The 22,367-nt window shown below is 33.5% G+C and overlaps 1 protein-coding gene across 4 annotated transcripts in view; it reads right to left on the bottom strand.

Annotated features, from left to right (window-relative positions):
- LOC111046282 (cyclic AMP response element-binding protein A) overlaps positions 1 to 22,367 on the bottom strand; it is a 244,898-nt gene that overhangs the window by 59,069 nt on the left and 163,462 nt on the right. For 2 of the 4 annotated variants that reach the window (XM_039439288.1, XM_039439287.1), the window contains exon 2: positions 525 to 557. The exons of the other annotated variants lie outside the window; for them this stretch is intronic. In XM_039439288.1, the coding sequence (XP_039295222.1) occupies positions 525 to 557 (33 nt within the window). The remainder of the gene's footprint in view (positions 1 to 524; positions 558 to 22,367) is intronic. 4 annotated transcript variants of the gene reach the window in all.

The raw sequence follows: 22,367 nt of genomic DNA, 5'->3' as shown, positions 1-22,367 counted from the left end.
ATTTATTTATTTATCTATTATTCACAATCAACTTTAGGAAAAAGAAACAGACCAAAACTTCTTTTATCTCAATTTCATAAAATAAATTGCCCAAATAAGGTTATGTGCGACTTTCCAATTCTTCACTAATTTCCACGTTGAAACAAAACACAAACACTTAACAATTGGTTTTGAATTTAGAAAGATTAAGATCCGAATTGATAACAAAATTCCTTCTACTTAGCTCTCTAACTGTAAAATAAATATTAATTACTGTATTGTTCCTCATAAACTAATGAATAAAGCCGATTAAGATCAATTAAAAAATTGTGATTAATTGAGGTTCACCAGAGAATTATGCAAAACTTTTGTTATAATTAGATTTATGAGAAGCAAACCAGCATAGTTAATTTCTCACTATAATCCCTCTCATAAACCACGTACAGGGTATAATCTATAAAGTGAATAAATGAAGATCTTTGATATAATTCAATATATTATGTATATTTTGTAATTCAGTTTAATTAATGGGATACTATACTTACAAAGATTGGGCTATCAATGCGATCGTCACTCACCTATAAAAGAAAGAAAAGAATTACAACACAAATAAACATTTTTTTACAACCAGCATGAAGAAATATGCAAAAATTTCAACTGTTTATCAAGGCTCATTTTTGTCATTACATTGAATTCTATGCATACCTCTCTGTTTGTGATCATGAGGTTTTCCAGCATGTAATTTTCCAGTTTACTCAAAGCTTGTAATTTTTCAATTGTCTGTCTACGATTTTAGTATTATTAGATAATTATAATTGCTATCTTCTTACATTTTTGTTTCTTCTCACTTTTGAAGTGATAATATTGACGATTGGAAAGTGATAGATAATTTACATTCGGACTGTAGTGCAGATTAAAAGAGAAACAACAGTATACATAAGCCTGTTTTACCTCTCCTTTAGTGTGATAGATAGGAATAGGTCTACTTTAGTATCAGTACATGATAAAATAGATAGGTAAATGATCAAGTAATTATTACTATTTCTCACATTTTACTACTAACTTCTATCTCTTTTTACTTTTATACTATTACTAATTTTATTCTCTTACCGCACATTTATTATTTCCTCACATCTTGTCAATTCAACTTCCAAAGACAATTGGGGCAAAAAATTCAATTGTTTTAAATAATTTTAGTTTGATTTAAACAGTTTTATTAGTTTGAAATTTCAACCAGGATCTCTAATTAAAAATGATCAAATCTATAATGTTTTAATTACATCTCATAATTACCTTCTTCAATACATATTGTCAGTAATTGAATTTCTCTTCACAGAAATTTTGTTTTTGACAATATTCCAGTTCTTCAATACAATACACTAGCCTATTATTGAATTCATAATATTCTTAAACTCAATATTTTCATCACAATAAGCTCAGTATTCAGTTTCAAAGACATGATAACAGAGCGTAATGCTAATCATTGCAAGCTTCATTATAATCGATGGCTTTAAATGGAACATAACTCTAAAAATGTTCTGTTTGAGTGTAGAAATCGTGATCCAGCATTTTAATCTCCATTGATAAGTCATTGATAAGTTGAATACCAAACCGTCATCCCATTGATTAATGTACAAAACACATTTGAGAACATCTTCACTGTGTGATCTCTCGTATGTTTCACGGCATAAGATGTTTGATAGATTAAAAGTATAAGATTGACCTTTTCTTCACTGAGTATTTGACTGTCTGGAGAGAAGTCTGGACTGTGAGCAACACACAGATTTTCAAAGGTCAAATGATGAGAATTAAAGGTCAAATATTTTCTAGAGATGAAAATGTTTTGACGTTTGTTGAGAAGGATTCCCGTAAGTAAACGGACGATACCGTACGGATCTCTAAGGTCAAACGTCCGTTAACTTTTTTTGAAATTTGTTTCGCTATAGTGAGGTCCACGTTATAATGGCGGTATTTGATTAACATTTGTGTTGCTATCCTTGTATCATCTTTGTATCATATTCGTATCATCTTTGTATCATCTTTGTATCATCTTTGTATCATATTCGTATTACAATTGTATCATCTTTCTTTAATGAGGTCTACGTTATAATGGCTGTATTTGATTAACATTTGTGTTGCTATCCTTGTGTATCATCTTTGTATCATATTCGTATCATCTTTCTTTAATGAGGTCTACGTTATGATGGCTGTATTTGATTAACATTCATGTTGCTATCGTTGTCTATAATCCTTGTATCATCTCTGTATCATATTCGTATTAGAATTGTATCATCTTCCTTTAATGAGGTCTACGTTATTATGGCAGTATTTGATTGACATTGGTGTTGCTATCGTTGTCTATAATTCTTGTATCATCTTCGTATCATCTTTGTATCATCTTCCTATCATTATTGTATCATCTTCGTATCATCTTTGTATCATGTTCCTATCATTATTGTATCATCTCTGTATCATTTTCGTATCATCTTTGTATCATCTTCCTATAGTGAGGTTCACGTTGTAATTGCAGTATTTGATAACATTGGTGCTGCTATCCTTGTCTATCACTCGCCAAAGCAGATAGCACTATCCTTCACTAGCTCCGCAACATTGTCAGATCGTTGTTTAACAATGTAAAAATATCATTCGCATCAATGTGCTCAAGTTAGTCTTTTTAACAGTGACAGATAGAGTCTAGCTCTGTTAACAACGGTACAATTATTATGACTAATAAATTTAAGATATTACTTTCCAACATTTTTATGAAAACAACGTTTTAAACAGAGAAGAAGTACTAGGCGAAGAAGAACTAGAAGAAGAAGAACTGCTAGGCGTGTCCAGCTAAGAAATACCTGAAAACTTGAAAAATACGATCAGATTTTAAAAAACAATCCAACAGTAAACAAACCCAAGTAGAGGACTCTGCCATTAAATAAGCCAATTCAACAATTATCGGATTCATATGTGTGACCGAAGAAGGATAAGAGGAAAACCAGCGAGAAGACGAGGAAGAAGAAGAAGAAAGAGGAGAGGTAAAAAAAGACGGAGAATAAGAAGAAATGAGACATAGGAGAGATAGAAGAGGAAGAATCAGAAGAAGAAAGATATGGAGGAGGAGAAGAAGATGGAAAGAGAGGAGAGGTAGAAGAAGACGAAGAAGAAGTAGTAGAAGAAGAAGAAGATGGAGGAGGAGGAGGAGGAGGAGGATGAGGAGGAAGAGGAGAGATAGAAGAAGACGAAGAAGAAGGAGCAGAAGAAGAAATATATGGAGAAGAAGATGTAAACGGATAAAGAAAGGAAGAGAAGAAGAAAAATGAGGTGAAGAAGAGGGTGAAGAAGAATTTCGTACGCTTATTAAACAGTCACACGCACTCACACACACGCGTGTTAACAGTGAACTTCATTCATGCTACTACCTCATGATTGACCTCCACTGCTGTGCTATTACAGCAACAACATGTTTAGGCTACCCACCACGCATACGCATAAACACATTATTAGACGAAGAGGAAGGAAGAGAGGAAGGTAAAGAGGAGGATCAGGAGGACGAGGAGGAGAAGAAGGAAGAGGAGGAGGAGACGGATAATACCGCTCACACATCTTCAAATCGGTCAACGAACTTCTACACACTACAATCTGCTAGTTCTGGAGGAAGAAGAAGAATAAGAACAAGAAAAAGAAGAAGAAGAAGACAGGAGAAGGAACTCTGCAACAGTAAGAATGGTATCAATTGGCTATTATTAAGTGAGGCTATTTGATTACTACTGTACCGTACTGTTCTCATCTTTTTCATCTCTTTTCAATATAGGGCTATTTACAGATGGAATTAAATAGAGAATGCATTTATTCAAATGCTAACACTGTTTATTTGGGATTTTCGTTGAATAATAATTATAGGGCTATTTTTTATAGAAATAGAAAGAAAAATAAAAATCTCAGTAGCCTTTTTGAATATTTAATCACAACATGTTTCTGACATTCATGCCATTTTCAAGTGATATCTGCGGAAAAAGGAGCCTCCTTCATACGCCAATATTGGAGTAAAAATCATACTATAGAATTATTCATCATAAATCAGCTGTCTAGTGGGCAGTTGACTATAATACTACCCGTTCAAAAACATCGAACATCTTGAAAATGTATCTTTCCATCAACGTTGTAGACAGTTGCAGCCAGACCTGATAACAGCGCTCACACTCACATTCCGGGACGACACGTCACGGTACGATAGGACAGAAAGCTCTATGTTTATTTAGGATTTTTTCTAGACATTTTAAATTGATAAATTATTTATTATTTTTTGAGAAAACATAACAACAGGTCAATGTAACTCACTGAGCGCGAGGTCTACTGTTCACAGAACTACTAGTATTGAATAATAATCATATCTACCTTAGGTCCCACCGTCTATATTCTCAAAACTGGCGCCTTTTAGAAAAGCTAACTGTACTTTCATAGATTTTTACATGCGCTACAAACACACGAATTTCGCTTTCCATCAGCTGATTATAACTGTATTTTGTACAGATACAGTAAGATAATGATATAATAAGAATAGCATCAGCTGATAAAAAATGAATGTTTGAAATGCGTGTTTGTGGCGCATAAGACTGTACGCAGCTTCTTATACATTGTTCTTTGCAAGACCAGTGTGTTCACATCTAACAACAGTGAGCTATTCCTCTGTTACGGAGATCCTAAATTTCTATGAAACACACAACATACATAAAAAAGTAACTCTTGAAATCTTCCGTGTTTTACAAGTATCTAGGTCCATTTCCTATTCATCTTGTCTCAGAATCTAGGATTTCATTCTACTTTTAGATGTGATTCTCGTCTGAGTAACTTCATGGTCTGGCTGCTGAGATTTGCTTCGCTCGTAGAAAAACGGCGATAAAAAGAGAAAGAAAGTGGAGCACAATGAAGAATAGAAGAGGAGAGAGATAGATGGTTGTTTCGCAATATTGCATAACAATGAACGGTGACAGTGGGAAACGGTGAAAACAAGAAAGAAGTAGAAGAAAATGGAAAAATTGTGAATTATGTCATCGGCTCACATAATGACAGAAGCAGTCAGATTTCCAGACAGAATAGATGATGAGTTCGATTTTCTACAGTAGTAAATGGAATGGAAAGGTTTTTCTTCATTTTGGAAAAATGTGATTGAGGTTACGCATGGATTATGTATCTTATAATTTTCTAGTTTTCCAGTTAATAGTATTCGAAAATTGGGATTTTTATGTTAAGAAATATATTTGGAACTAGCTGGTAACCTGTGCTCCGCAAGGGTCTACTTAAAAAATTGACAAACTGAAAACTTGAACTACTGGAACCTTGAAGAATATAAAATAGGTCTATAACCATCCTCGGTAAATTAAGAATCTTCATGCATAGATTCAAGTTAATCAGTCCAGTAGTTCAGACGTGATGATGCGTCATTCGTGAATTTCCTATCCTGTACGTATATAAGCCAATTCTTTCCTTCATTATAGATAATTAATTTATCATATTATTCTGGTTCTATTTTGTTATTCATTTATGCATGTTGTGGTAGTTTTCCATTATTGAATAACAACTACTATTTATTGTCAAAACAACTTCATTAATAGAATAATTTGAGATACTAGTCTCGGTTATTGCACCACTATCAATCACTAGTTAACTGAAAGCTTCATCATTGGGGAGCAGAATATGTAGTGTGGGAGAAGCCCTTCGATTGGCCATTAGTTGTTGACCAATGAGGTTTGAGCTCTTTGATTGGCTGAAGCTTGGCACGCCCAAGTATGACCATATTTGGAATACTAGGGAGTGTCTAGTCTCCGCAAATGACATATCTCAACCATCATTGGTCAAGAGCTAACGGCCAATCGTAGGGCTCAACAACAATATGATGTTCTTCTGCTCAATGTTCAAGATTTCAGTTCACTAGAGAATGACAATGGTGTAACAACCGAGACTAGTATCTCAAAGCTTTCGAATAAATAAGTGGATTTGACTCATTCAATATGCATATCTATGACAACTTACATCACCTACTGCTCAATCTTAAGGATTTCAGTTTGCTAGAGATTATAACAACTGAAACTAGTAGGCTCAAATTATTCAGTGGTTTCGACAATATCAAGTCATTTACATTCAATATTTTTTTGGAAAAGTGGAGTAATGTTTAGAATAGTCACTATAGTGAGGTCCACGTTATAATGGCAGTGTTTGATTAGCAATGCTATTGCTATCCTTGTCTATCATTCAACAAAGCGGATAGCGATATCTCTTTCTCGCTTTGCTCTGTTGCCAGATCGTCTTTTAACAATGTAGGATTAATCATTAATTAACAAAATAATTCATATTAATTATAGAAATTCATTATGGAATTATTGAAAAATATAATTTCTCGCTTAATAAAATATAATTGATTATTTTAAACGAGAATGAACAGTTAATATTACATCAATAAACCTGTATCAGCTACCATCTATAGAAGGCATTGACAAGACAGAGCATCAGCAACGTTGTTCTCCTATCTTTCTCCACTGCTATCATAACGTGGTTCTCATTATAGAGATTGATAATATCATAACAACTAAAACTAGTATCTCAATTGTCAGTGATTTTAACAATATCAAGCCATTTTCATTTAGTATTTTTTTGGAAAAGTGGAGTAATGTTTAGAATAGTCACTAGTTCACAAATACAGGGGAAAACAATTACTCAGGACAAGACAAGAGTAGGACAGATAACGTACAATTCTGTTGATAACACAACTTCGCCGCGTCAAAAATCCATGACGTTTTCACAAATCATGACGACATATCAGTCCCTTATCACACCTACGAAGGCGTAGCCCTCCACCAAAATAAAACCCGGAAAACTACAAATAATTCCACACAGTTATCATTCCAATCAATGACAGAGCTGTTAGCGTAGATTGCATTCATAATTCAACATCTATTGACGTTAGAAATCGCTTTTCTTTCACAAATTGGTTAAAAGCATTCCAATAATCACCTTTCTAAAATTTCCGGTAAATGGGAGGAATATATTAGATAAATCAGCTGTCAATTAATTATCACCTTATCACTTGAGGCCCTGCCAATTATTGACACATTACTTGAAAGTCGTTGATTGGTGGAGTTCTCTGATTATATTTCTATTTACCTGGTTGATGCCATTATGATAATTGTTTTCGTTTAACGGTACTTAATTTCGGTTTCAATTCCACTCAATTTGGATGTGTAGAATGCATGGTTTAGGGCCATTTGCACCACCTCATTTCATTTGCACGGAGATTGATCAGCTGTTAGTTTAAACCCAGAGTGCTAAACATTATAATAAGTACGGTACCGTTTTTACATTGCCAGTTTAAACTAAATTTTATTTTGAACTGGATTAAATCCATATAAAGTATAATTCTTTATAATGTAAGTTCATTTTCAGTTCAGGTCTCCAGCTGATTCAATTCAGTTTAAGCTATGTGCACACGGCCCTCAATGTAACAATATCTGGATGTAAGCATAAACGTAGATGATGCATAAGGGTCTTGAAATCGAACAGGAAACGAGTTGTTTTCAAATCTTGGATTATTCTATTACTTTGATATTCTATCACATTCGCCAAAGTTAGTATTTGTGTTATATTGTTCGAATTTTTGCTTAAAGCACATTAACTAGATTGAAAATTAAATATTTCATATTATAACGTTCACAAATTATTAAAAAATCACAAATTATTTATTCATATAATTACTATATCTTGGTTCCCAAAATAAGAACAATTCACTGCGAAATAAGTGAAAAAAGAAATATACTAGCTTTGTTATTTTTCCTGACCCATATAATAGGAACATGAATATTTCATATTATAACGTTCGATAGAAAATCATAAATTATTCATATATGAAATTACAATATCTTGGTTCCCAAAATATGAACGATTCACTGGTAACCGAGGGAGAAATGAAACATATTCCACTTTGTTATTTTTCCTGGCCCATTTATCAGAAAGTCTTTTTGGTTTCACCCCTAATCACTAAAGAACAAGCTATAAAATCATCTATGAAATAAAAAACGTCTTTTATCAAACAACAAAATTTAGGCTACTCCCTCCATCACTTTGCAATAATGATTGCAAAAATAATAATTATTAAATGAAAATCCCAATTGAATTCTGTATTTCCATCTGTAGATTACAACAATGTTTTTGATTATAGTGATTCAGGAAGAAATTCACTCCACGTTTGCGAATCCAGGAACAAATTCACTCTCACTTTTTATTAATTGAAGAAATCGGGAATGCTCCATTCAAAAACAAGCTCTGGACCCTGGACATACCCCTAATAAACAACCAGATCATGCTTGTTCAACACAATATAAAGAAAATATTATCCTCACTTTCAACTTCACACCACTACACCACTCTTATTTATTTCTTTGTTGATATAATTACGAATCATATGAATATGATCGGGATAAAACAACAGGCATTGTCCAAAACTATTCTGTTCCCTAATTTTGATAAATAATAGAATGCCCGAGAAAATAGGTTATGTTCTTACTTAGGAAAGTTAAAGTTCAAAGGTCTGTCCAAAAATATATATGAGCTAGAAATTTTGAATTTAGAATAGGCCTATAATTTAAATACAATAATTTAAGACTACACAAACGCGAATTTCCGTTGAATATTGGAGAATAGTTTGTGTTGAATGAAAAAGACTAAGAAATTGTCAAAAAATCAGTGGTTTTTTGACAATTTCTTAGTCTTTTTCATTCAATAAGAATAATTACCACAATATCAACTTTTCAACTACACAAAAAATAGTTTGTGTATTCTTATATTGAGAAAACAAAGATACTGTCAAATTTCATTAAAAATTTATTGTACAGCTGATGATGCGTTGGTTAACTACGTGAAAACCATGGTTCTGTTTTAAAGTTTTTTAATAAATTTTTAGTGAAATTTGACAATATCTTTGATTTCTTATTATGGAGAGATTTCACAACATCACCATCAACTCTACTATTCTTATATTAGTTTTTTATACAATTTACTCCATTATACAAGTTATCATTATACAATACCATTATAGCCTACAATACATTATTGTTTATACAAGTACTCCACTGTTTTCAACTGCACCTCATTGTTAAAACTTTTTGTAAATTATCTCCACTATAACTCATGTCACGAAGCTAGATTTCCCGTTAATTGGCAACTATGTTTTATAGATACACTTTTAAAATGGCTACCAAACAACTTTCCCCTATTCTACTGTTATGTCTCACAAGTGGGAAGCTGTCCTGCATTGTGTTAGTTCAATGAAAGCACTCACACAAACACACACATATACATGAAAGTACTCATGCACACAAACTCATGTATTCACACCAGTACACACATACACTGGAGAGCACTCACACAAACACACACATTCAGAACACAACTATTCTTCAATGTTCAACGGAAATTCGCGTTTGTGTAGTCTACTCTTGAAAAATTTTCTCATGGAACACTTTTGTCTACGAAATTAACAGAAGCTTGTGAGTTATCTCACGGTAAGTGACTTTAAACTTGGATTAGGTTAGGTTAGTTGGATATCTAAAACTAATCAATTACTATTGTCAATTAGTAGAGTATCTCCTTCTCTATTTGTAGCAATCATTGTGATTTTGCAATTAACAGAAGCTTGTGAGGTATCTCACGTTAGTGAGCTTAAAACTTGGATTAGGTTAGGTTAGCTTAAGATCTAAAACTAATCAATTACTATTGTCAATTAGTAGAGCATCTCCTTGTCTATTTGTAGCAATCATTGTGATTTTGTCTATTTTGTAATTATTAACAGAAGCTTGTGAGGTATCTCACGTTAGGTGAGCTTAGATGTTGGATTAGGTTAGGCTAGTTGGAGATCTAAAACTAATCAATTACTATTAGTAATTAGTAGAACATCTCCTTCTCATCTATTTGTAGCAATTATTGTGATTTTGTCTATTTTGCAATTAACAGAAGCTTGTGAGATATCTCACGTTAGGTGAGCTTAGATGTTTGATTAGATTAGGCTAGTTGGAGATCTAAAACTAATCAATTGCTATTGTCAATTACTAGATAATCTTTTTCTCTATCTGTAGCATTCCTTGTATTTTTTCTATTTTTCAATTAACAGAAGCTTGTGAGTTATCTCACGTTAGTGAGCTTAAAACTTGGATTAGGTTGGGGTAGTTGGAGATCTAAAACTAATCGATTACTATTGTCAATTAGTAGAGTATCTCCTTCTCTATTTGTAGCAATCATTGTAGTTTTGTCTATTTTGCAATTAACAGGAGCTTGTGAGGTATCTTACGTTAGTGAGCTTAAAACTTGGATTAGGTTAGGGTAGTTGGAGATCTAAAACTAATCAATTACTATTGTCAATTAGTAGAGGATCTCCTTCTCTATTTGTAGCAATCATTGTAGTTTTGTCTATTTTGCAATTAACAGGAGCTTGTGAGCTATCTCACGTTAGGTGAGCTTAGAAGTTGGATTAGGTTAGGCTAGTAGGAGATCTAAAACTAATCAGTTACTATTGTCAATTAGTAGAGGATCTCCTTCTCTATTTGTAGCAATACTAGTAATGTTGTCTATTTTTCAATAAACAGAAGCTTGTTAGGTGTGAGGTATCTCACGTTGGTGAGCTTAAAACTTGGATTAGATTAGTTAGAGATCTAAAACTAATCAATCACTATTGTCAATTAGTAGAGCATCTTTTTCTCTATTTATATAGCAATCCATGAAATTTTGTCTATTTTGCAAGCTGTTGCTTGTGAGAATAGGACTAAGAATAATTATAGATATAAGAATAGAACTACTTAGTGCTGGTTGCACAAGAGTCGGTTAAATTTTAATCATGATTAACTCCACGAGAAACAATTTCTCTCTTTAAAAACGCCTCTGATTGATTCTCTTGAAATTAATCACGATTGGAATTTAACCGGATTTTGTGCAAACGGGTCTGATTCTATTGATTCTTTATTGATTCATACAATAAGTACATCATCAAAATGATAGGGAGAGAAAAATAAGTTAACTTTGTGCTATCCTCTCCCAAATTTACATAAGGTTACAAATAGTCCGAGATAGGTCAAGTCTTGTAGTTGTTCACTTCACAACATTTTCAGTCCTTAATTATTTTCACAAAGTAGATTTTTAAATTTAGATGCTATTATCTGTGACTGCTTCCTCCCTCAATTCATCTTTGAAAATGATTGGGAGAGGAGTTATTAGTCTCAAACTACTTTAAAGGAGTTATAAAGAAAAGAATCGACTCTTACATGTACCTACGTGATAGGAAATACATGGATGACACTTCATCACGTCTGAACTACTGATCTGATAAACTTGAAATTTTGCATATCGATTCTTGATTTATCGAGGATTGTTATAGGCTTATTATAAATTCTTCAAGATTTTAGTACGTCAAGTTTTCAGTTTGTCAAGTCTTTAAATTGTACTTGATCCACACTCAAACCGAGCCTCACTAGAAGTTAACACACACATTCCCTGGATTACACTAATTTAATTACCTATATTCAACCAGAGACAAAGAGAGAGGGACCTATATTTCAAGGTATTTTAATGGTATATTTACTCATTATCGTTACCCACTAGTTCATAATAGAGTTATAATCCACATAATAACTTGGATTCGACAACAAGACAATGTTTTCAATCATGGAGTATACCCACAATATTCCACACAATACTCCACACAATACTTTACGTATATAAGTATACACTCAATATTTCACAACATCAATATGATTCACCAGATTTCTCAATAGATTATTTCGATTCATTGACTCACCAACAACCGTTTCAGAAATGCTAATTTGACATTTTGTGACAGCGATCTTAAGTCATTGACTCATAACAGAACGGTTTTCAACTGTGGGAGTCACCAGGAAAATGTACACAAGGATGGGATCCCACATGGGTGGGTGATCCCACATGTTTACAGGTTGGTCCCACATCACTAATTAACATTGGTCGCGGTGAGTAAGCTCACTGGAACAGGTGAACACCGGTTGGACAGCGGATTCCTGGGGCCGGTTCTCTCTCTCACTCTCTCACTCAACTCTCTCTCTATCTGTATTTCCCTCTCTAGATTCCTCTTCTCATTTCTCTTCAATAGTTTAGAATCCTCTCCTCTCTTGTTCTTCTCCTCGCCAATATCATTCTCTACTTTACTGTATCTTCATTTCTCTGAACTCTTCTTTACGTCTTTTCTAAAAAATTATTTCTCTTTCTCCACTCTCAATCATTACTCTCTCAATCATCCTCTCTCTTTATCATTGTCTACCTTGCCTCATTCCTCTCATTCCACTGCTACCTTAATAAATTCTTTCCTCTCAATAATCATTCTCGATTTTGTTTCTCTTGATGAGAAGTTGTTTAGTTGAAGTTTACATGTTAAAATATCTCGTCTTTGAAATCTCGTTTCTAAAAACAGAAAATGATAATCTGTCTGTAGTTTTCTGCTCGTAAGCAGGTCCTTCTATATGGCAGCAGCCCTCCACTCTCTTCTATTCTCTGCCAGTCGCTTCGTTGTATAATTACTATAAATTACTATACTTTAATTACTATACTTAATACTTTAGTATAATTACTTAATAATTACTATAAATTTGTGAGTAAGTAATTGGTGAATGAAATTAGTCTATAGTGAGATCCACGTTATAATAGAGGTGTTGTTTAGCAATGGTATTGCTATCCTTGTCTATCATTCAACAAAGCAGATAGCGCTATCTCTTTGTCACTTTCTCTGTTGCCATATCGTCTTTTAAAAATATAGAATTAATCATCAATTAAAAAATTATTCCATCTAATTATTGAAAAATATAATTCTTGTCCAATAAAATATAATTGATTATTTCAAACGTGAATGAACAGTTAATATTACATCAATAAACCTGTATCAGCTACCGTCTATAGAAGGCATTGACAAGACAGAGGATCGGTAACGTTGTTCTCCTACCTTTCTCCACTGCTACTATAACGTGGACCTCACTATAGTTCATAGTAAGTTTCTGCAGTAACGTTTGTTATCAGAAGTTCTATATTTGCCGGAAGTTTCCTCTCCATTAATTGATATTTTTTCTTTCATTGATAAATATTCCCTCCATTCATGAATATAAATACTCTCTCATAAACCATAGAGCATTCTCAACTTACGTCATCATCTTCACACTAGATAATCTCCAACAACATTGAAGATGATTGTAATAAATGGTTCAAGAGAGAATAAATTGCTCCACACTTTCAACCAGCTTCCAGTACATTCTAGCGTTATGATTGCAAGTTATTCACTCCATGGACTTAGTGAGTGGGTGGATGAGATTGGTGCATTTTGGTCCATCTATTTTCAGTGCATTCCACTCCAACTAACACGGGGTGGTTACCATTACCACCCTTCTAGAGAGAGAAGGAAAAAGGGAGAGATATTGGATTAGAGGAAGAGAGAATGATATTGGATTAGGAAGAGAGTGAGAGAGAAACTAAAAGAGAGCTTAGATTATATAAGATGGTGAGTTGGAGAGAGACAGACAGAGAGAAAGAGAGTGAGAGAGTGGTAGAGAGGGGGAGTGTAAAAGAGAGAGAGAGTGAGGGAGTGACAGAAATGCGGGGGTGACGGAGAATTTAGATCCACAGTATTAAACGTGGGTGGACAGTTTCAGGATTCATTCAGGGTTGCATCTCTCATTCCTTTTAGTGAAGGGAGGAAATGATAAGGTGGAAAAATTAGGTGGAGAAGAAAAGGGAGGAGAGAGAGGAGTAGGAGGAATAGGTGGAGGAGGAGGAGGAAGAGGAGGAGGTAAAAGAGGTAGGAAAAAAACAAGAGGAAAACAAATGAGTTAGAAATGCAGTGTAGTAATAGAAGAAGAGGAAGAGAAAAATACAGCATGAGATGATGAAAATTGTATGTAGGTGGAGAGTAGGATTGAAAGGAGCTGAAGAATATGAGGTAAATGGGAAGGATTGGGAACTGAGAATAAGGGAATAGATGAAGCATAAGAGAAAGGCAAAAATTGTAGCATGAGAACAGAATGACAAATGAAGACAGGGTAGTTGACATTGAAACTAATACGAGCTGCGAGAGTAGAGAGGAAAATGAGTGGATGAAAAATATGAGAATAGGAGGAGGCAGAAGAGAAGGAGATGGAATGGTAAGCTGCATGAGAAGAAGAAAGAAGAAGATGATAGTATAGGTTAAAGATAACCGTGAATAAGATTAGGAACGAAAAGCAAGAAGAAGAAGAAGAAAAAGAAGAAGAAGAAGAAGAGAAGAAGAAGAAGAAGAAGAAGAAGAAGAGGGAGGAGGAGAATAAGAATAAGAAGAAGAAGAAGAAGAAGAAGAAGAAGAAGTAAGAGGAGATAAGGAGGTACAGGAAGAGGGTTAAATTAGTGATAATGGTGGGTGAAGAGAGAAAGAAACTGGGAGATCAGGAAGGAAATTTAGTAGGAGCAGAGAGGAGAGAAAAAGAAAACTGATAGGGCTAAAAGCAGAAGAGGGCAAAAATAAGAAGTAGAACTGGTGAAAAGTCAGACTGTAAGGAAAAAAATGGAGGATAAGCAGAACAGAAGAATCTGTAGAGAAAGAAGAGTAGATGGAGAAGGGGTACAGGAAGAAGAAAAGGAAGAAAGAAAAGAATGAGCTTACAATGAGGATGAGTACAAATTGGATAACAGACGTTGAAGAAGTGAGTGTTGGAGTCAGAGTGGATGTAACCATAGATATAAATTTAGGGTAATACACAGATATAAATAAATTGACGCAACTCGATTGGCTCCATTGCTGGTTACCATGGTTACACAGCCACAGCGTCACCCTTTCCTATTTCCCTAGTAATCTGATCTGTTTTACAAGATGCTGCAACTGATCCAAAGTCTACTCATTCTACAAGTCTACTATAATTTTCAAGAGTTGTCATCCATCATGAAAGTGGATATTTTTGGTACTCATATACTTTTTTGGGGATTTATGAATGTGGTTGTATGTGGTTGCTCATGTGCATGCTGTATCTTGAACCATGATAACAACTGATCCAAAGTGTACCTATTCTACAAATAAATCTACTACAATTTTCAAGAGCTTTTATCTAATGTCATCCCAGAAAATTTATAAGATTAGTGGTGGTTAATCATTATTTATGCTAGATCTCTTGAACTAGAGTCAAACAAGAACAAAAAAGGTCCTAATTATTTAATTATTATTAAAAATAACATTTATGCTATATACCGACTCACAGTAACATTTGTTAACTCTGATTACTCTTATTAAGTTATTCTTAGTAAACTTCTGAATATTAATTATATAATGCTCAATAAATCAATTCATTTTCTGTTTATTCAACGTACTGATTGTATGAACGAATGGACAAATAATTCAATTGGTAAATTATTCATAAACATTTTCTGAACAATAGCATTGTTCATACCATCATATTTTTATTCATTTCCATTATCAGTTCATATCATTCCTCAAAATAACATTGTTTATTTCTGATGCACTTGAATGACTCTAAACGAGAAACGATAACATGATATGGAAATTGAGAATCAGAAAAACATAAGATCTTTCAAACGGATATGATTTGTGTTTCATAAAAAAATAACAGAAGCAAGAAGAATGTGTTTCAGAACTCTTTTTTTATATTTAGAGTACATAAAGTAATATATCAACTTAAATTCCCCCCCCCACCTTATTACTTACAACTGTGTATGCATTTCGTATGTATAACTTATAATGTTAATAATGTTATCTCAAATTCTGTTCCACTGCTTGATATGAGATGGATGTTTCACATTTCAAACCCACCCACCACACCAGAGAAAACCCATTGACATATTATTGAACCAGGGTTCTAAAATCAGATTATCAGCCAAAGATTATGGCCCATATGAATAAAGTTGAGCATTTGCTCATACTTCTAAAATATGGAGCATTTGCTCCATTTTCTATGAATAAACGTGAGCAAAACCTTTTGCTCATGCTCAACAAAAAAATAGTTTGAGCATTTGCTCAAAAGTAAAAGCTTTTGCTCAAAATTGTATGAATAAACTAGAACATTTGCTCAACTTTTGAAGCAAATGCTTCAAAAAAGGTGAGTCTAGTCCAGAGCAGCTTATCACCTTTTGCTCATAGTAAAAGGCTCAACTAATTCGTATGAGGAAGAGGAAACTATACCAGATACTATCACAACTAAAAGTTTAGAACTATAAAACTCTTTTTAGATTCAACCATGATATATATCACCATTATTCCTACAAAAGAATAAATACAAAAGCTACCTGTTATAAAGATAGCCATCACAAAATAGAAAATAGGCATTTAAGAATATGATAGTGTAGATGATTATAAGAAGGCTATTGATATTATAAGGATATGCTGAAGATTATTATAGAGATGACATTTTTTCACGCTATTATTTCAAAATTCTAAACTCAACTAACCTAAAACTGTAATGTATTCATAAAAAATAGAAAACAGAGCACAGGACACAAACACAAGCGGTGCCCCCTACTTGCATATTTAGCGCTTCCGTGAGCTATAAAAACAAATTAAGGCTACAAAAGCGAATCAACTGATGAAAAATCTTTAAAATTCGTGAGCATTTGCTCCAGAGTTCAGGAGCATAAGGTAAGAGTATAAGGTAAAGCTTATTTATATCAAAATGAGCAAATGCTTTTGCTTCTACCTTTTGCTCATGAGCAAAACCTTATGCTCAATGCTTTTGCTCATGAGCATTTGCTCTGGTTTTATTCATATGTGCCATTGAGTCTTATAAAATTCCACTAAACAACGCCCCCAATTTTGCAAACATGACACTGTTAGAGTATTCAAAAATTACTTCGATGTCATCCCTTCTATGAAAGAAGAAAATCAAATTTTTAGTAGATAACGCCTCCAAAATCATAACATGATGCAATCCAGATATAGTTCAAAGGATACTTAGATTATTTATCCCTTCTCAGAGAAGGGAAGATCAAATTCTCTCTGGATAACGCCTCCAGCCTCACAACATGACGCAAACATAGTACGTGGGTTAGTATAAATTAAACCATTCCCGAAAGGGATGACTTAATCGAACCACATGTATGGGAAAATGTGTGGGCCGAGAAAAGCTGACCCAATTAGTCCCTTATCCCTTCACTTGTGGGCGTTAAGTGATTAAAGTCGCACTTTCAAAGGCTGGTTCTTTCATCCCTTTCAAGTAACAAAAGTTCTGCTTTGTAGTGAAGTTTTTGGAGGAGAGAATAGGCAAAGAAAGAGAGGAAATGAGGTTGAAGAAGAGATATAGTAATGTCCACGTTATAATGGCAGTGTTTGATAAGCAATGGTATTGCTATCCTTGTCTATCATTCAACAAAGCAGATAGCGCTATCTCTTTCTCGCTTTGCTCTGTTCCCAGATCGTCTTTTAACAATGTAGAATTAATAATAAATCATCAAAATATATCATTTCAATTATGTAAATTCATTATGAAATTATTGAAAAATATAATTTTTTGCTCAATAGAATATAATGATTATTTTAAACGAGAATGAACAGTTAATATTACATTAATAAACCTGTATCAGCTACCGTCTATAGGAGGCATTGACAAAACAAACGTTGATGGGCAACGTTTTTCTCCTACCTTTCTTCACTGCCATTATAACATGGGCATCACTCTAGGGAGAGAAGGGATGGAGAAAAGGAGAAGAAAACTTGGTGGTGGAGAGAAGTGAGAGGAAAATGTGTAAGAGGAGAAAGATTTATGGGACATAAGAGGGAGCAGAACAATATTTTTGAAAGATAAGAAGAAGAAGAAGAAGAAGAAGAAGAAGAAGAAGAAGAAGAAGAAGAAGAAGAAGAAGAAGAAGAAGAAGAAGTATCAGAAACGAAACTGAGAAGAAAAACGTAGAGGGAGGAACAAAATAAAAACAGAAATGAAGATGAAGAAAAAAGCGGGAACAACGTCTAAGTAGAAATGCCCCTTTTGCGTGGGTGGTAGCATTGTCTTGTTTTCACCCTTCTGGGATAATTCTCGCCCACAAGTCAGATTGGGGATGCTGTTGCCAACGAAATAGATTCGGGACTTTCTCAGTGACGTCACATTTACGGTTGTCGCCCACGCTTTCAGCAGACTACGTTGTTTCAATTGATCAGAATAACAACGGGTTTGTCCAGAAATAACATCATCACCCTTTAAGGTTGAGTATTGAAATTAATTATAGTTCTTGTTACCAGTACCCTTAGCATAGATTGAGAGTATAGGAACTATGTAATTATCTATATTTCCTCATCAGCATAACTATTAATTTATAATCATGTTTTCTCTGATTTACACTGGACACAGAAAAGTTGTGGAATTTTGACCACAATTGCGTGGAAGGAGTAAGATATTGACAAATAGATTCCATTCCATTTTAGTATTTTTAATTTGCATGATCAGTTAAACAATTATTTAACTATTCTTACAAATATTGATCAGAACTACAAATTTTTCCAGAAACAATGAGTCAATTGGGTTCTGCAATTTCTTCCTCCTTTCCCAACATTTGCTAACTAGTAGTTCTGTGAACAGTAGATCTCGCGCTCAGTAAGTTACATTGACCTGTTGTTACGTTTTCTCAAAGAATAATAAATAATTCATCTATTCAAAATATCTAGAAAAAATCCTAAATAAACATAGATCTTTCTGTCCTATTGTACCGTGACATGTCGTCCCGGAATGTGAGTGTGAGCGCCGTTATCAGGTCTGGCTGCAACTGTCTACAACGTTGATGGAAAGATACATTTTATTTATTTATTCTTATTTATTCAATCATTCAGAATTACACAACTTATAGAAAAGTACAACAGGCTAAAACGCCCAAAACGGTTCCTATTCTCAACGACAGTATTCTCATCCACAAGTACCTGATTGGAACTGTGGAAAAACCTTATGAAAAATCAGCAATAGACTGGCTTCTCCACACATCTGTGTAATCACTTGTCAGCTGATTTATGATGAATAATTATTCTAGAGTCTGATTTTTACTCTAATATTGGCGTATGAAGGAGGCTCCTTTTTCCTTTTATATTATCCTTGAAATGCAAAATTTCCAAAAACCTTGTATATTCGTCGACGCGAAATTAAAAAAGGAACATACCTGTCAAATTTCATGAAAATCTATTACCGCGTTTCGCCGTATATGCGCAAACATATAAACATATAAACATTTAAACATTTAAACATTTGAACATTAAGAGAAATGCCAAACCGTCGACTTGAATCTTAGACCTCACTTCGCTTGGTCAATGAACAATTTCCGAGCTAGTTCAACTTTCTCAAGAGCTTCAAAAACGCTCATTGTATCCCGCTGGGAGTCGTTTGGAAATAGATGCCATGAGGGAAAAAACTTTCAAATGTGTGATTCCATGTACCCAAAGATACCAGTATGTACCATTTATACCAGATCTACCAGTATGGGTGTCACGTGTCACCTTATAAATGTGATATCATTTCACCAAATCACTATTTACACCAACAAAGTGTGGTCTCAGTAGTGTCAGTATGATACACAAGCAAGCAAACAAACAAATATTAACAGAAAAATACAGAATCTGAAACTTTCTTACAAAGAATATTACATTGATCAAAATTATAAAGATGATTCTAGTTGTTTCAATTTAACATAATTTATGATAGTGATCTATCATCACTATGTTTGAATGTAATAATGGAATGTTGAATATAACTGAGATACTATGTAACTGATGATACAATACAATGATGATATTGATGACAACATCACCAACAAAACAATGACGAAATCGATGACACCGGCTTGATAAAGAAGAACAACAACAAAATACCGACAAAGTAGAAGAAGAATAATACAAAGTCGTCTTCGCCAAGATAATAGTGTGTGAGTGTATAGGGGTCATTACCACCACGACTAAAATGGGTGTGTGTACGAAAAATAAAGAGGAACACGAAAAAGAGATGGAAGATTAGCGGGAGAAAGAGTGAGTGAGTGATGTGTGAGAGAGAGACTCACCGTGCAAAACTTAGCGGTTGGTGGCCCCGAGGTTAAAGGACTCAAATCTAAACAACTACACACCTTCCATACCAAACTTTGTGTGTGAACGCATAGGTAAGCTACACATATTTTCATATATACTTTACGGTGTAACGCGTAGGTAAGCTATACATATTTTCATATATACATTTCAGTGAGAACCAAGTGGTGTGGTATAGTAATAGCAAAAGTCTCAACTCAGTCTTAATTATTATTAATTAGCATAGACATACTACACCACACTTTGGCTGGAGTGTGGTTCCCTAATGATAGGGTACTAGAAGACTGTTCAACATTGGATTTGAACTCTTTCCCACTTCGGTCTTTGTTTAGAGTGGGTTTCGAACTCCCTCACTCTATACGGTATTTTGCCCGGCGCCAATCAATTACTATGAATTGATAAAATAATTACTTTACTGTAACTTCACTCACTGAACTAATAATAGTATAGAAGAAAAGATAAAAAGAGATAGATCAGGGTCGTGTGTAAGGGAATGTACGAAATGAAAGGCAAAACAAAGGTTAATTATGAATTTATTATTGAACTTTAAATTTATATGAATTTATAAAAAATTGATCAAAAATATAGTAATGATTAGATATAAATACAACATGATTAAGTTTTTTGAAAGTACAACAGTTCAAGTTTTATTTTAAACAACAAAATTTAACAAACAGTTATTATTACTTTTATCAGGTCACTTGAAAAATAAGTAATTAAATCAAAATATTGAACAACTCTAGTTAAAAATATGATTATAGTCAAAAATAAGAGAATTGATAAAGTTTGAAGAAGCAATATGATTAGGGGAGCCTTGCTTTAAGAAACTATTATTTGTGCTTAGAAGAAAATTTCAACTGTAAGCTTCAAGAAGTTAATTAAAACTGTATCTACAGATTTGTATTTAGAAGAGCTAAATAATTAAATTTGCTGTTTACTTGATGCTATGTAATTGATATAGTTATTTGGGCTTTTAGGGTGGGGTGGTGTGGATTTTAAATGAGAAAAATTGAAAATTCTAAATACAATCTTTACCTGGCTCAGTCAATTCCCTATAGGATAATTGAAGTCTGAGACCAAAAACTCACTCCTACACTGAACACTCTCCAAAATCCAAGAGACTCACAGCAACTAACAGCAACTCACTGCAACTCTGCAACTAACTGCCACTAACTGCAACTAACTTGCAAGGCAGGGTCTGCCTGCATATATACTAGCACCACGATTTTCCACCCCTCATCACCCTTCGCCCTCTAGCTCCGCCTACCCTCAAACTCATCAGCTAATATTCTGCTTACAAATTGAATTCAAATATCAATTTGAATTCACTATAATGTTTATTATGTTATATCATTTTAAAATATGGCTCCCCTTCATTATTAAAACAAATAATATCATATATTTTATCAATATTTAAACTCTAAAGTTTGGATACTGACAATTGAATGCATTGATTTGATTAATACAGTGATCAATCTTATAAATCTAATATTGAAAATACTTCAATAATAAATACATGAACTGAATAAAATACAATGTCATACAGTACATCATTACAATTGAGTTGAATAAATCAAATTAATGAGATACCAATTAATTACTAATCAATTAATTAAGCAGGTTTCTCATACTCATTGTCAACATGTTTCAATCAAATATACCTAATTTATTCTATTTACAAATTTGTCCTTAGCCTATGAATTCGGATTCAACTAACTTAATTAGCTTATAATAATTATTAAATTATAATTTATTATACAACATTATATTGTTGAATACTTTATACATATAGCCTAATCTACTTCATGACCTAATTTATAATACATTTACTCATATATCATGTTTATCGTTTTATGTGATCACCATTCAAATAACTGATCATCAAATAATTGCCTCAATAATATTCATATGCTGACCACGTGGTAAAATTGTAGCATATGCTAACCACGTGGTAAAATTGTAGCATATGCTGACCACGTGGTTAAATTGAAAACTACAAATCTATATTTACTTCTCCCCTAACTATATATCTATATCGCTATTCACAATCTTCATTCACCTGCCATCAACTTATGCTATAGATATATACAAGGGTTGACACAAAGCACAGTGGGCCATGTGGTTTCTATTGTAAACGTGTCTGTGACTGACGTTAGGAATGCTGTTAGCAAATTTCTAGGAAAGAATGATTTTGTCTCAAACTATTTTGAAAAGAATAATGACCCAGAGTCTGTCTAGGTAAGCTATTCAAATGGATTCTCAATAGTTTCGAGAAACGGTTCTTTTTATTATTCTAGCTCTTCGAGCGTTCATA

The sequence above is a fragment of the Nilaparvata lugens genome, chromosome 12 (genome assembly GCF_014356525.2).
Source record: "Nilaparvata lugens isolate BPH chromosome 12, ASM1435652v1, whole genome shotgun sequence".
Taxonomy (NCBI): domain Eukaryota; kingdom Metazoa; phylum Arthropoda; class Insecta; order Hemiptera; family Delphacidae; genus Nilaparvata; species Nilaparvata lugens.
Note: the sequence above shows the minus strand (reverse complement) of the source record. Positions and strands in the feature narration are given on the sequence as shown.